The following is a 13276-nucleotide window of genomic DNA, read 5'->3' as shown; positions in this document are numbered from 1 at the left end:
AATTGAACATTCTGGGCAATTTTTTAGATCCTGAACAAAGATGCAAGCGCGATCAGAAAGTTTTAATATATACTAGCCTGATCGAAAAGGGACCTGTTTGCGGTTAGCCATGAAGACAATATTTCAACAATCAATTAATGCGAGGGCGAAGCGCGAGCTGAATTTTTTCTGGACGTTCTGACCTAAAAAATGGAATTTTAAACACTTTCTTGCAACCATAAACAGGATATAGGTATATAACTTAACGATTGTATGCGAGCGCTTCGCGCTCGCGGGAAAAAAATGAGATTTAGACCATAAAGGGGACACTCTATTCATGCTTTGCAAATCATGAAAAATGGGCAATTGGGTATCTTCCTACATACATAATGCAAGCTACATACATAATGCAAAAGTGGATATGGATTGCACTTAATAAATGATGCGAGTGCAAATCGCAAGCTGATACGTTTTGACAATCAGACCTGAAAAGGAATGTTTTTATAACTATATGGAGTACTTGAAGAGGATAGGTACTTGACAAATCAAATAATGCAAGCGCACAGCGCGAGCTGAAAATGTTGATATTCGGACCATAAAACGGACATTTTACAAAGCACTTTTTCAAATTAGTGTAAATCAAACAAAATAATGCGGATCAAGGGGGCCGAGGGGCCCGGGCCCCTCTATTGGCGGAGCAAAAAAAGGGGGAAAATGGAAAGAAAGATAAAAAAAGAAAAAAGGAGGGAAAAGAGAGGAGAAAAAAGAAGAGGATGAAGTCGAGTGAATAAAATAAGATGAGGGGAAGACTTGGAAAATAAAAAGAATCTTTCATGTCACTATATAAAATTTTCGCTTGCATTGCCTGTCAGGTGATTTTCGTATATTGTTCAATATTGAGTTTAAATATCAATTTTGGAAGTCAATATACAAAATATATTTCATCTCGGTAATCGAACTTTCATTATTTTGTGTGATTTACAAATTGATTTTTTTTAAGTGCTCTGTAAAAATGTCAGTTTTATGGTCTGAATATTAACATTTTCTGCTCGCGCTGCGCGCTCGCAAATTTTGGTTTATCAGGTACCAATTATTTTTGTGGAATCCATAAAGTTTTCAAAATATCCCTTTTCAGTTCTGATTGTAAAAACGTATCAGCTAGCGCTGCACGCTCGCATTTTAATTGGCGAGTTATGTATGTCTCAATATTGATAATACACACTAGCGTACCTAACGGGGGCAGACTGCCCCCCGCCCCTGACGAGTCACAAGCAAAAGAAAAAGGAAGCAAAAAAGGGAAAGAAAAGAGGAAAAGGGAAAGAGAGAAAAAAGGGGAAGGGGAAAAAGAAGAAAGAGTTTAAGAGAAAGGGAAAACAAAAACTGGACTGCAGACTGTCGGAAAACATGATAATCTGTCGGGCACACGGGGCTGTTCCAACTGATTCGGTTTTTTACTTCCACCATCTTTGTCGGTAAATGTCTATTAAACTGTACACTTTTATCGGTAAATTGTGATTTTTACGCAATGCGACTTTAAGAGCTCTCTGTACCGATAGTGAGGACGGACTGGGCTGACCAGGGACAGGTAAAATGTAGAGAACAACTTTAAGGTAATATAATTATGACAATAAAAAAATCGCTCGCGCTACGCGCTCGCATCAATTTTTTAGTTGGATACCTAAGATAAATGTTTAGTTTTCAGGTTGAAATATCAAAAATTTTCAGCTTGCACTTCGTGCTCGCGTCAATTAATTAGTTAGAAACCAATTTGTTCACAGTTACAAAAAGTGCTTATAATATCCAGTTCTTAGGCCGGAATTTCAAATATTTCAGCTGGCGCTTCGTGCTCACATATTACTGTTTAGGTATATCCATCCCGTTCATAATTAAATGAAGTGCTAAGAATTTCCGGATTCAGGTCGGAATATAAAAAATAAAAAATGTCAAAAATATATCATTAGAAACCAATTTGTTCACGGTTACAGAAATTGCTTAGAAATTTCAGCTCGAGCTTCGCACTCGCATAAAATTCCATCTTGTTCATAATTAAATGAAGTGCTTAGAATGTAAAGTTTTCAGGTCGGAATATCAAAAAATTTCAGCTCGCGCTTCGCGCTCACACCAATAAATTGTTTTTAATTACCATCTTGTTCATAGTTATAAAAAAAGGTGCTTAGAATGTCCAGTTTTCAGGGGGGAATATCTCAAATTTTCAGCTCGCTCTTCGCGCTCGCATCAATCAATTTTTCAGTTAGAAACCAATTTGTTCATGGTTACTAAAAGTGCTTAGAATATCTAGTTCTAGTTAAGTCGGAGTATCAAAAGTTTTAGCTCGCGCTTCGCGCCCGCACGACTGTTTAGATACCCATCCTGTAAAACTGCTTAGAATGTTTAGGGTCCAGTATGAATATCAAAATTGTTAGCTCGCGCTTCGCGCTCGCATACTTTATTAAGGAAGATAACCATTCTTTTCATAATTAAGTGCACAAAATGTATCGTTTTAGGTCTAGATTTTCAGAAAAAATCAGCTCGCGCTCGCAATTATTATTTTTATATTATTTTAGTGTAAATTGTTAGGCACGTGTCAGTGAAAGTGAAGACTTTTTGGGGGTGGGACTTGTCAAAATTCTTGTAAACAATAATGTCCCCCTTGAAAATCTAGGATCTGACCCTGGGTTGGAAATAGATGAATTTTGGTCGTCGGACGTCAGTAATCGGTACTGATATCTGTCGGTAATCAAGGTCCTCCACCCGCCGCCCCCCCCCCCACTGGAAAAGGCCTAGCTATACCCCTGCTTACACATTTCCACTTGTTATTACCGCCCCCCCCCCCCATTTCTATCCTATGTACCCGATCCCTTCGTCCGCCTATATATCTTTTTCCAATTTCAATTCCCTCAACCTTCTGACATTCCTGCCAGTGAGTGAGTGATTTTCCCATATCTAGAGGTATATTATGTTACTGTCGCATATATTTTCACGTTCATATTTATTTTTTATGAGTGAATGGATGCATTTGTTTTTGTTTTTAACTGTGTATATGGAAATAAAACAAATGCAAATCAATACATGAATACAACTGATTTCAATGTCAAATATCTCTTTTATAACGTCTCCAAATGAGCAGGAGATGGGAACATAATGTAACACCTTCAAAGAAGAATAAAAGAAGTATTTTAATATAAACATTGCAATTACCACTTGATTAGAAATATATCGATCACGATCCAATACATTTCATTTCTGGAATGATATACCAAAAAAAAAGAATTAATTTCGACAATAAAGTGCAATCGCCCGATAGCAAATATCAGTAGTACTTAGCAAGATCCCAACTGTTTTATTGGGCAGCCCCTGGGTAACCTTTCCCACCTTGAACAGTGCCACTTCCAGACCTATACACATCCAAACGTGTATGGGGGGTGGGCTGCAAAATTCAGGGCAACGAGGACTGCGAGGTGCCCAAATATCCTCGTGTATTGGTAATTTTATGACCGAATGTATAATTTCTGCACGTTTCACATCATCTAAAAAGGCTAGATAATAATTGAAAAAAAAGGTTCGCTCGCTTCGCTCGCTCGAAAATCAAAAACTGAAATTGATATTCGGGCAATGATTATCAGCCCCCCCTTGAAAAAATTGTGCCTAAACGTCCATGCCTACTACCACCCCCCCCCCCCCCACCGTGCTCATCATCCTTGTCACTTGCCCCCCCCCCCCCTGACGAAATATGCTAGGTACGCCATTGATTATACAACAAACTACTTAAAATCCCCTTTTCATGACAGTGTATAAGAAATGTAGGCTCGCAATTTGCGCTCGCATTAATCATGTTAATGGTTAAAAATATATTAACTGATGCACCCTATTTATAATTACAAAAGTGCTTGAAATGTTCAGTTTTCAGGCCATAATATCATCAGATTTCGCGCCCTCATTAAGCATTAATGAATAAGATATCAATTTAGTAATTGAATTATCTCTTTTGTTTCATCTCGCGCTTAGCAAGAGGAATAGGAATTAGACAGTCATCATTTTCATATGATGACATGTCCTAAGGATGTCCCGGTCCTATGGCAAAACTCAAAGTAATTATAATAAAAAATATCCACCTCACAATTTTCATACAAAGTGCTTGAAATATAGAGCTGAAATTGACTCTTTTCTTTATATCGAAATATCAAGTAGTTTAAGCTCGCGCTTCGCGCTCGCTTTAATTTTCACTTGATAAAAGATGTATTTAGAATGTCTATATAGATTCTAGGTCTAAATATGAAACACGCGCGCCCATGTTTATTCAGATACTCAACTTGTTCTCTATTTAAATCATTATCCAGTTTTAGATCACAATATCCAAAATTTTCTGCTCGCGCTTTGTGCTCGCATGAAGATCCCCTATTACTCATTCTTTTCATGATTTACAAAACATGAATAGAGTGTCCCGTTTTTAGGTCTAAATCTCGATTTTTTCCGCTCGTGCTTCGCGCTCGCATCAATTGTTTAGTTATATTGCTATCCTGTTCACGATTACAAAAATTGATTAAATTTTTCCATTCTTTATGTAGAAATGTCAAAAATTTTCAGCTCGCGCTTCGCGCTCGCATTATTTGATTGTTGACATATGTTACGTCTTCATGGCTAAGTGCAAGCAGTCCTTAACAAGTACCTTTTCGATCAGTTCAAAACGTTGTAAAAATTTTCTGCTCGCGCTTTGCGCTCGCATTATTAATGTAAGGAAGATCCCCAAGTGCACCCTTTTCATGAATAGAGTGTCTCGTTCAGTAGGTCTAAATCTCGAAATTTTCAATTGCTTATACCTATTCTGTTTAAGTCACAAAACATGCTTAGAATTTCCATTCTTTAGGTGAAAATGTCAAAAAATTTCAGCTCGCGCTTGGCACTCGCATTATTTGATTTTTTAAATACGTAACGTCTTCATGGCTAACTGCATGCAGTCTTTAACAAGTACATTTTCCATCAGTTCATTTCTGGTCGCGCTTCGCGTTCGTAGTAATTATTTGCATACACATCTTTTTCAGGATAACAAACATTGCCCAGAATGTTCAATTTTTAGGGAAAAATACATAAGATTTTCAAAAAATAATTGCTCGCGCTTTGAGCTCGCATTATATAAATATTTATGTTGATTTATAAGAATAAAACTAAAAAGTGACTATTAGGACTACCCCTTCAAAGAAACCAAAAATCATCTCCCAGCGGCCGATCTGGGAAAATATGGCTGAAAACAAATCCGGGCCCTCCCTATTGGCGAAGGCTGGATCCGCCCCTGATTGACTGTATTTCAGCCTTTTTATTGAGCAAGATAAGCCTATGTATTATCCCCGGTATCATCGAAATGCGAGCGCGAAAATGTTAAAAAGTGACAAAAAAGATTGTTTTCCAAGTCTTCCCCTCATCTTGTTTTATCTACTCGTCTTCCTCCTCTTATTTTCCTTTCCCTTTTCTCCTCTCTTTTACCCCTTTTTTCCTCCGCCAATAGGGGAGGGGGCGCGGGCCCCCTGCCCCCCCCCATCCGCCTCTGTGCCGTTTTTTATGTGTTAACGAGTTACCCCCTTTGCCTTCTAATAGGGGCCTGTTCCTAGAGGTGAGAAAGGGGATCTTCCTACATCCGCCTCAGTGCCGGTTTTTTTTTTGTATGTGTTAACGAGTTACCCCCTTTGCCTTCTCATAGGTGCCTGTTCCTAGAGGTGAGAAAGGGGATCTTCCTATACATCCGCCTCAGTGCCGTTTTTTGTATGTGTTAACGAGTATATCCCCTTTGCCTTCTCATAGGTGCCTGTTCCTAGAGGTGCCCGATAAGTGCCCGGTTTCTTTTTAAGCGTTCTGCTTCCTTCTGCAATAGCATCCTTTTATCGCATAGTCCCTTTCAAAATATGATTTGCCCCTTTCGCTTCTTCTTTTTCTTTTGATAATCGAAACTCATCCCTTTTAACCCCAGTGTAATTAAATGCCCAATTTTGATATGCCCTTATTTACTTTTGATAAATGCCCCTTTTTTCTACTTTGTTCAACATGTTCAGTGTGTTCTAATGGCGTCAGAACAGCCATAGCGTTTGCAATGATATACTTTGGCAAATTCCCATAAAGAAACGCCATCATTGTTGACAATTCAGTTTAATTCAATCCAATTTCATTTGCATGGAAAATCGTTTTGCTCACATTAGAAACATTTTTAATGAAACATTATATATTATTGCATACATTACATGCATTATAGATACAATTATACAAAATTACACTCGAAAACGACAAAAATACAAAGGAAATTCTCCAGATAGTTTCCAATGAAGATGTAAAAGTAAAGACGAACAGTTAAGGAAGATCGTCCGGTAGAAAAGATCAGAAGAGAAAATTCAGGTGGTAAGATTATTTTATGTGCGGATGGAGACTGAGGGAAACTAAGGAATTTAGAAAACGTTGAGTGCGCCAGTTCAGTGACCGAAGTCGTTTACTTGATCCATGGACCTACTAGGTCCATGCTTGATCTAAACGCATGAATGAAAAAACTTGTAAGAATAATAATGTTACGTTCCTTAAGTTTCATGGGTCATGTGAGTGGGGTAGATAAGTCTCTTTTTTCGAAAGAAAATGTGTCAATTTTGAACAGTAGAAATTGGCTCATTATTTTTACCCAAATTAACCTACTGGGAGCGCACCGTCTCTGAATAAGCGAAGATGGAAATTACTTTTGAACAAGGCTTTGTCTAGTGAGGGACACCATCATACATCCCACAATGCATTTCAATTGAATCTTCCTCTTTAGTTTGGCTCTCCGTGAGTAGGTATGAGTAAAAGTACAGCCCCTCAAAATCTATGTAAATCGTAGAAAGTGTTGATTTTTTTGCGGAAAATTACAAATTATTAGTTAACTGCATTATATCATGAAAGAGTGTTGGCATTTTATTTCCATGAGAGGTTACTGAATTCGATGTAATAACCATCTGAATTTTCCTCGGTCCCTGTCGACTGTCGTTGCCTCTGACGGCTTGTTCAATACATGACCCTTAACTTTTGTGCGTTTTTCATACATGATTAGCAACAGATTTCCAAATGTTTTCTCATTTTGATCGGATAGTGGTAATTTGGGGAATGATGAAGCAGTGAGAGATAATATATTGAGATTTGTTTTAGGCCGTTGTCACACCCATAATACTTAAAAAGCGGCCCTGCTTAACTAGATTCTCGTGCACACACCCGGCCGGAGCTGGCGCGCCCGCGACGGGAGACTGGTTAACTTGTGGTACATTTCATCATGTAGGGAGTTCGGTGATATGCCACTTTCAGAATTTATATCTGTATGGTAGGGGGCCCGAAAGCTACGCGGGTCCTAAAGCTACGCACCACTCCAATGCGCATGCAATTTCAATTGCAAAATGCGCACTCTGTGTGGAGCTAGTGACTGCAGTGTGACGAACGATTCCTATTCATTTTTTTCTACAGAGGCTGCAATAAATCGTTGAATACAGAGAAAAACAGCAACTGTTTGGAATTTTGGAGTTATATTCACTTTGATTTCATATTTTCCTATAAGAATATGAACATTATTTAGAATTTTAGGCACAGGAAATACTTTTTCTTTGCATTAATAAATTGAGTGCGTAGCTTTAGGACCCCTTGTAATCGGGCTGGCGAAATCAAGAGGTGTTCGGAAAACACGGCGGGATTTTCGTATTAGTGAGTTTTGTGATATTTTCTTTTTGGTTATGAATCTTTACAATATTTAACACAAATTTGTGAAAGATGATTTGTTAGAATATTAAAATTGGCATAGTTTTTATCGTTTGTAAACAAAGTGCGTAGCTTTAGGTCCCCCCATCATACACCCATGTGTGGTTGGAACTACACCTTATTGACCACCTAATTTTCTAAGCATATCTGCGAAAATATTTATCAGTTTTACCTAGTTTTTGTCTCATTTGTGCAGAAAATTTAGCAGATCAGATTCCCATGGCCATGTTTCGAACGGCGACCCCGATTCAATTCGCATACCGATTACCGGTATATATCGGCTAACAACGAATACGACGATTTTACATTTGCTCATTTGCACCCTTTTGAAACCGATCACCCGCAATATACGTTTATGGCCGATTCTTGTCGCGGTGGCGAAATATTTTGACTCTTCCAAATCAGTTCTAATTCTATGTCAACATGCTAAATCTAAATGATCATCTCACTACTTACACTGCGAGCTCCAGCACATGATTCGACGATTGACGATGGATATTTGTTCTAAAAACCGTTTCCTATCAGAAACGGGGCGGGTCTAGTCAAAACAATTTTGATAAATTCTAAATTTTTACCTTTTTCTCTCGTAATAATATTGATTCTTATCTTTCCTATGGACACTGCGCCTACTCTCCCGCGCGTATTGTTTGTAATTCGCAATAATTTTAATGCGCGCAAGGTTGTCGATATGTGGTGGTCTCACTATACAAAACAAATATGAACATGCAATATAGTGAGACCACCACATATTGACCACCTTGCACGCATTAAAATTATTGCGTATTACAAACGATATGCGCGAGAGACTAGGTGCAGCTAAGTGTCTATAGGATCGGTAAGAATCGATTTTACGAGAGAAAAAGAAGGATAAAAAGGTAAAAATTTAGTCGAATTTACCAAAATTGTATTGACCAGACCCGAACCCCGCCGAAAAACAGTTCATACCACGAAATCCGATAGGAAACGGCTTTAGAACAAACATCTGTCATTAATCATAGAACCATGGCATTTGCCTCAGCTCGCAGTGGAAGTAGTGAGACAATCAAAATTTTCTCTTACCAAGGACAGAGGTCAAATTACTTTTTTTGTTGTGTGGCTGTAAAAAACACACACAAGTTGACAGATAATTTGTGAAGTAGACTTCAAAGGGAAAAATTTTCTTAATTTTCATTAGGTCTATACCTTATTTGTGGCCAAGGTAATCCCTTTGCTGCAAATGTAAATGAAGAAGGAAAATTGGTCTCCCAAACTAACTTGCGTTTCAAGTTTATCTGTGAAATTGGGATCCAAAATTGACAAGTCTCTGCCATTGGAAGATTGGAAACAATTGCCCTATTTGGCTGTGCCTGTGGGCATCTACTAACTACCAGTTAGAAACCCCCATTTTTATTCCCGACTTGCAATAATAATATTCATGTTCTCATGTTTTGTTTTTGCTGCAGACATAGCCATGGGGAAGTTCATGAAGTCGGGCCGTGTGGTCCTTGTCCTATCTGGACGATATGCTGGACGCAAGGCAGTCATTGTTAAGGTAAGTACAGTTTGAAGAACCATAAAGAAAGTGCCAGAACGTAGAATTTGACCTTATATGACTATTTGACTTTTTTTTCTGTAGAGAATTTTGGAATGGTACTGAAAAAGTACCCCCCCCCCCCCTTCCCCACTGTATGCAGTTCCAGAAAATAATCAACCTTTTTTTACGTCCAACCCCCATTTTTTTCAAGCCTTACTTCACTTCGTAAACTGACCAAGGCATGGTCAATTAGAGAACAACAGACTGTCAAAAGAAGAAATCAGAGACAAAAAAAAATTGTGAAGGTCCCACATATAGGGGGTCGGACGTACATACTTTGAAATTTTAAAAAGATATGAAGTGATTGCCCTGGACTGTCACTGATGGCAGGGCTGTAATCAAGTCATGTCTGGAATCGCCTCTCAGTGTCCTGTTACCCTTGACAAGTTGACATCCTTACAGTGACTCATCTCGTCTTGAACCCTAAAATGACTTGATTCGACCCGCTGACGCACAACAATTTCACAATTAAATCCTGTATTTTTTTTCCTCCCAGAATCATGATGATGGGAGCTCTGATCGCCCATACAGCCATGCCCTTGTGGCCGGTATCGACCGTTACCCACGCAAGGTGACGAAAGACATGAGCAAGAAGAAGATCAAGAGACGATCAAGGATCAAGACCTTCATCAAGCTCTTTAACTACAACCATCTCATGCCAACCAGGTTGGTAACATTTTATTTCAACTGGCACAATTTCATTGGTCAGTGATTTTTTTTTTTATGTTGGTTTGAGTCAACCTGTTCAACTACAACCATTTTATGTCAAAAAAGGAAGGAAAAAAAGGAGAGCCACAAACTTTACATGACACAATTTTCCTCTTTTCACCTTACACCTCTTTTTCTTGTGAATTATATATTTTCACATTTTAATATTTGCTTTTGCGTGCCCCACTTTGTGGAAAAGCCTTCCTGAAGACATGAAAAAATGTACCTCTGTCGAGACTTTCAAAAATCTTCTAAAAACTTTTTTATTTAACTCTTAGCTCTTTATGCGCCTTGAGCACTCTACAGAGTGGATTTGGCACTTTATAAGTCACATTATTATTATTTTATTTGTTTTTAACATGAAAATAACTTTGGACAGTAACCCCACCACACCTTTTACCCCACCCTCTTAAATCTCATTCAGTGTCAAGAAAAGAAATCCAATGAAGTAAAAAAGGAGTAGGCTGGGGATGGGTAAATCTCCATGGCCAAGTTTAGTAGAGTAAATTACCATTGGTATTCAACATTGACGTCGGCTACTCTGCATTCTTTCTGTCTACTCGGTCTCGATTTGGAAAAAAAATGCACTGCCTGGAGAGTGATGAGCTATGAACACAGCAATGTCCTGTAAACCAAAGTGATGTTGGAGAACCCTTTAATGCAAATAAAGAACTATTGCTGTGTCACAGATTATGAACCAACAGTAATAAACTGGTATTAAACGACCGAAGAGCTCTCATTAGAGTGTATTAGTGCTTCTTCTATTAGTCTCCATTTTGTGTGTTTGCTGAATTTGGTAATGACTGAATTATTCTTGTATATTCTTCAAGGTACTCCGTTGATGTAAACATTGACAAGCAAGTGGTGAACAAGGAATCATTCAAGGACCCCACCCTCAAGCGTAAAGCCAAGAGGGAAATCAAAGGAAAGTTTGTCGAAAGGTAAGCATTGTTAGGTTTTCCTTTATAATTTGGTCAAATATAGTTCATTACACTGAATGCATATATTAATAAATAACAAAAAAAAAAGATGTCAAAATTTATACAATTTGCATGCTAACTAAAATATTGGAAGAGGGTCGAACATTGGCTTTTTTTTTTTTAACTTGGTTTGGACTTCAACTCAGGATGTGAAAATGAAAATTTTAGGGCATTTTTTCCAGAGTTCATACTTCTTTATTACAGCACAATGAGGGGGGGGGGTGATAAAAAGGGCTCCATAAATTTTGAAAAGCCAAGAAGAGGGTCATTGTTGCTGTCAGCTGGACATCCATGACCACGGCTTTGACCATGACTGGCTTATTTTATGCCCTGGATTTGTATTTTTTCATTCGATTGGTCAGGAAGCACGGAAACAACTTTCGGTGCAGAAATCTCTCTTAAGATTGTCCCTTGATTATTATTTTGATTACTTTGTTCCAATGTAAGGGTTCCCAGGCCATCAGGGAAAATTATTTTTCTTTTTTCCTGTCAGGGAAAAATCAGAGAATTTGATTTTTTTTAATATGTCTCAGATCAGAGGAAAATGCCTCAAAATAGGGAAAAAATCAGGGAATTTTGATCGGCCCAAAAGTTGAAAGCACGGTAGTTAGACTTATATTTTGTTGCACATCAAAACAACATCCACTGTAATTTAATGATATGTACTAGGATTGCCTTGAATCAACCTCTTTCTGTATAAGGTGAGGAAAGGATGGCTGTATGGTACATGCCTGCATAGTAGTACTTATTAGTTTAACATTTTTGTTTTTATACTGAAAATACCTGTAATTCACCGCAACAACTTAGAAAACATGCGAAACTGGGGATGGGTTTAAATAATTTTCAGGAAATTTTGTTTTCTTGAAAAGCTGGGAACTTTGAATGTACTACCTTATCTGTGAATGTGATACAATTATTTGTTTTATTTACCCAATACTTTTCATTTGTCTCTTCCATTAGGTACAAGACCGGCAAGAACAAGTGGTTCTTCCAGAAGCTCCGATTCTAAGCAAAACCATGAACTCTCAAAACATCCCCGCTCATCATGAACATGATATGGACTGCTCACATAATTTCCACACACTCGTCAAATAGGCCTGCAATAAATAAATGAAATCTGGCAGTGATGCCGACCCAAGATCTTGTCTCTGAAGGAATTTGATTTTTTGTTGTGATTCGAGAAGGAAGCCGTGCTGGAGTCGTGGATGTATGATTGAAAAATTATGTAGATCGTGAGAAAATGACCTTCTGTGAAAAGGTCAATTTGTGCATTTCATAATACAAGCCCGCAATTTGTGCCTTCATTGAGATGTCACTCAATCTTTCACGTTAATCCTGAGAGATGGGTAAAGGGATTGACTGCAGTATGCTCAACGCCATGCATCAATCACTGTTTCACATTCAAAGTGATTTTAAAAAAATCCTCATTTCAAAAATACAGTTTCCTTGGACTTGACTACATTTCGAGTGGGAGGGGCCAAGAGTAACCACTTATAGACCCAGACCGGAGCTAAATGTGAATTTGACAAATGGAAAATATATAAGCTGCATAGTACAAAAATCACTGCTTGACAGCTGAGTATTTTCTTATTAGAAAAGACAGGTTTTGATAAAGGCTTTATTGTGCTTTTCACTGACCTGAAGACCGTCACGTCATGTTGTGTTCAATTAGAAGCGTCGGTGATCCCATATTTTTGTACAGAGAAAAACTGGATGATTTTTCTGCTTCTCAAAATATAAATTCAATTCTTTTTTCAATTTGCAGAAGAAAATGGCACCGACACTTATTCAGTGCTGAGATTCATAGAAATCTACGACTACACATTTGTTTGGGTTTTTTTTTGTGTGATTTCTTCCTTTGGGCCTAAATTGGCATGTAAAGAAAATTTGTTACTGATAATCTGAATGCAGATAGAATTGGATAAGCTGCGGCAAAGAAACGCGAGATATAATTTGGCAAAAACTGGTCTAAAACAGTGAATTTCATCAATTCAAGCTTGCAGGAAAAGATATTTATGATTTGTCTATGTGATAAAAGTGAACAAAATGAAATGCGTAATCTGAGTAGTCACCGACTCTGTGTACAAGCCTATGGAATCACAACACTTCTAACACAACATGACGTCGCGTTCTTGAGGCCGGGGAAAAGCCAAAGAAAACCTAGTTTCAAAGCCTGATAATTTGAGCTATTCTTGGGCAAAATACTCGGCAGGTATGCTTTGAAAATGCCTAAAGCTTGCAATGCGTTGCTGTGTTTTAGCTTTTCGATTGGTATATGATTTGTCAA

At 38.0% G+C, this 13276-nt stretch overlaps 1 protein-coding gene across 2 annotated transcripts; it reads left to right on the top strand.

The window, feature by feature from the left end:
- The first annotated feature begins 6718 nt into the window (after positions 1-6718).
- Positions 6719-12127, top strand: LOC129274402 (large ribosomal subunit protein eL27-like). Of its 2 annotated transcripts, none has more exons than XM_054911216.2 (5): positions 6719-6782; positions 9171-9259; positions 9798-9967; positions 10840-10950; positions 11950-12127. In XM_054911216.2, exons 2-5 carry the CDS (start codon positions 9179-9181, stop codon positions 11996-11998), a joined length of 411 nt encoding a protein of 136 aa, XP_054767191.1. In that variant the 5' UTR covers positions 6719-6782; positions 9171-9178; the 3' UTR covers positions 11999-12127. The 2 variants fall into 2 exon arrangements, with proteins under 2 accessions (XP_054767191.1, XP_063964488.1); XM_064108418.1 differs by having other exon boundaries at positions 6739-6778.
- The last annotated feature ends 1149 nt before the right edge of the window (positions 12128-13276 follow it).

Source organism: Lytechinus pictus, chromosome 13, assembly GCF_037042905.1.
Source record: "Lytechinus pictus isolate F3 Inbred chromosome 13, Lp3.0, whole genome shotgun sequence".
Classification (NCBI taxonomy): domain Eukaryota; kingdom Metazoa; phylum Echinodermata; class Echinoidea; order Temnopleuroida; family Toxopneustidae; genus Lytechinus; species Lytechinus pictus.
Note: the sequence above shows the minus strand (reverse complement) of the source record. Positions and strands in the feature narration are given on the sequence as shown.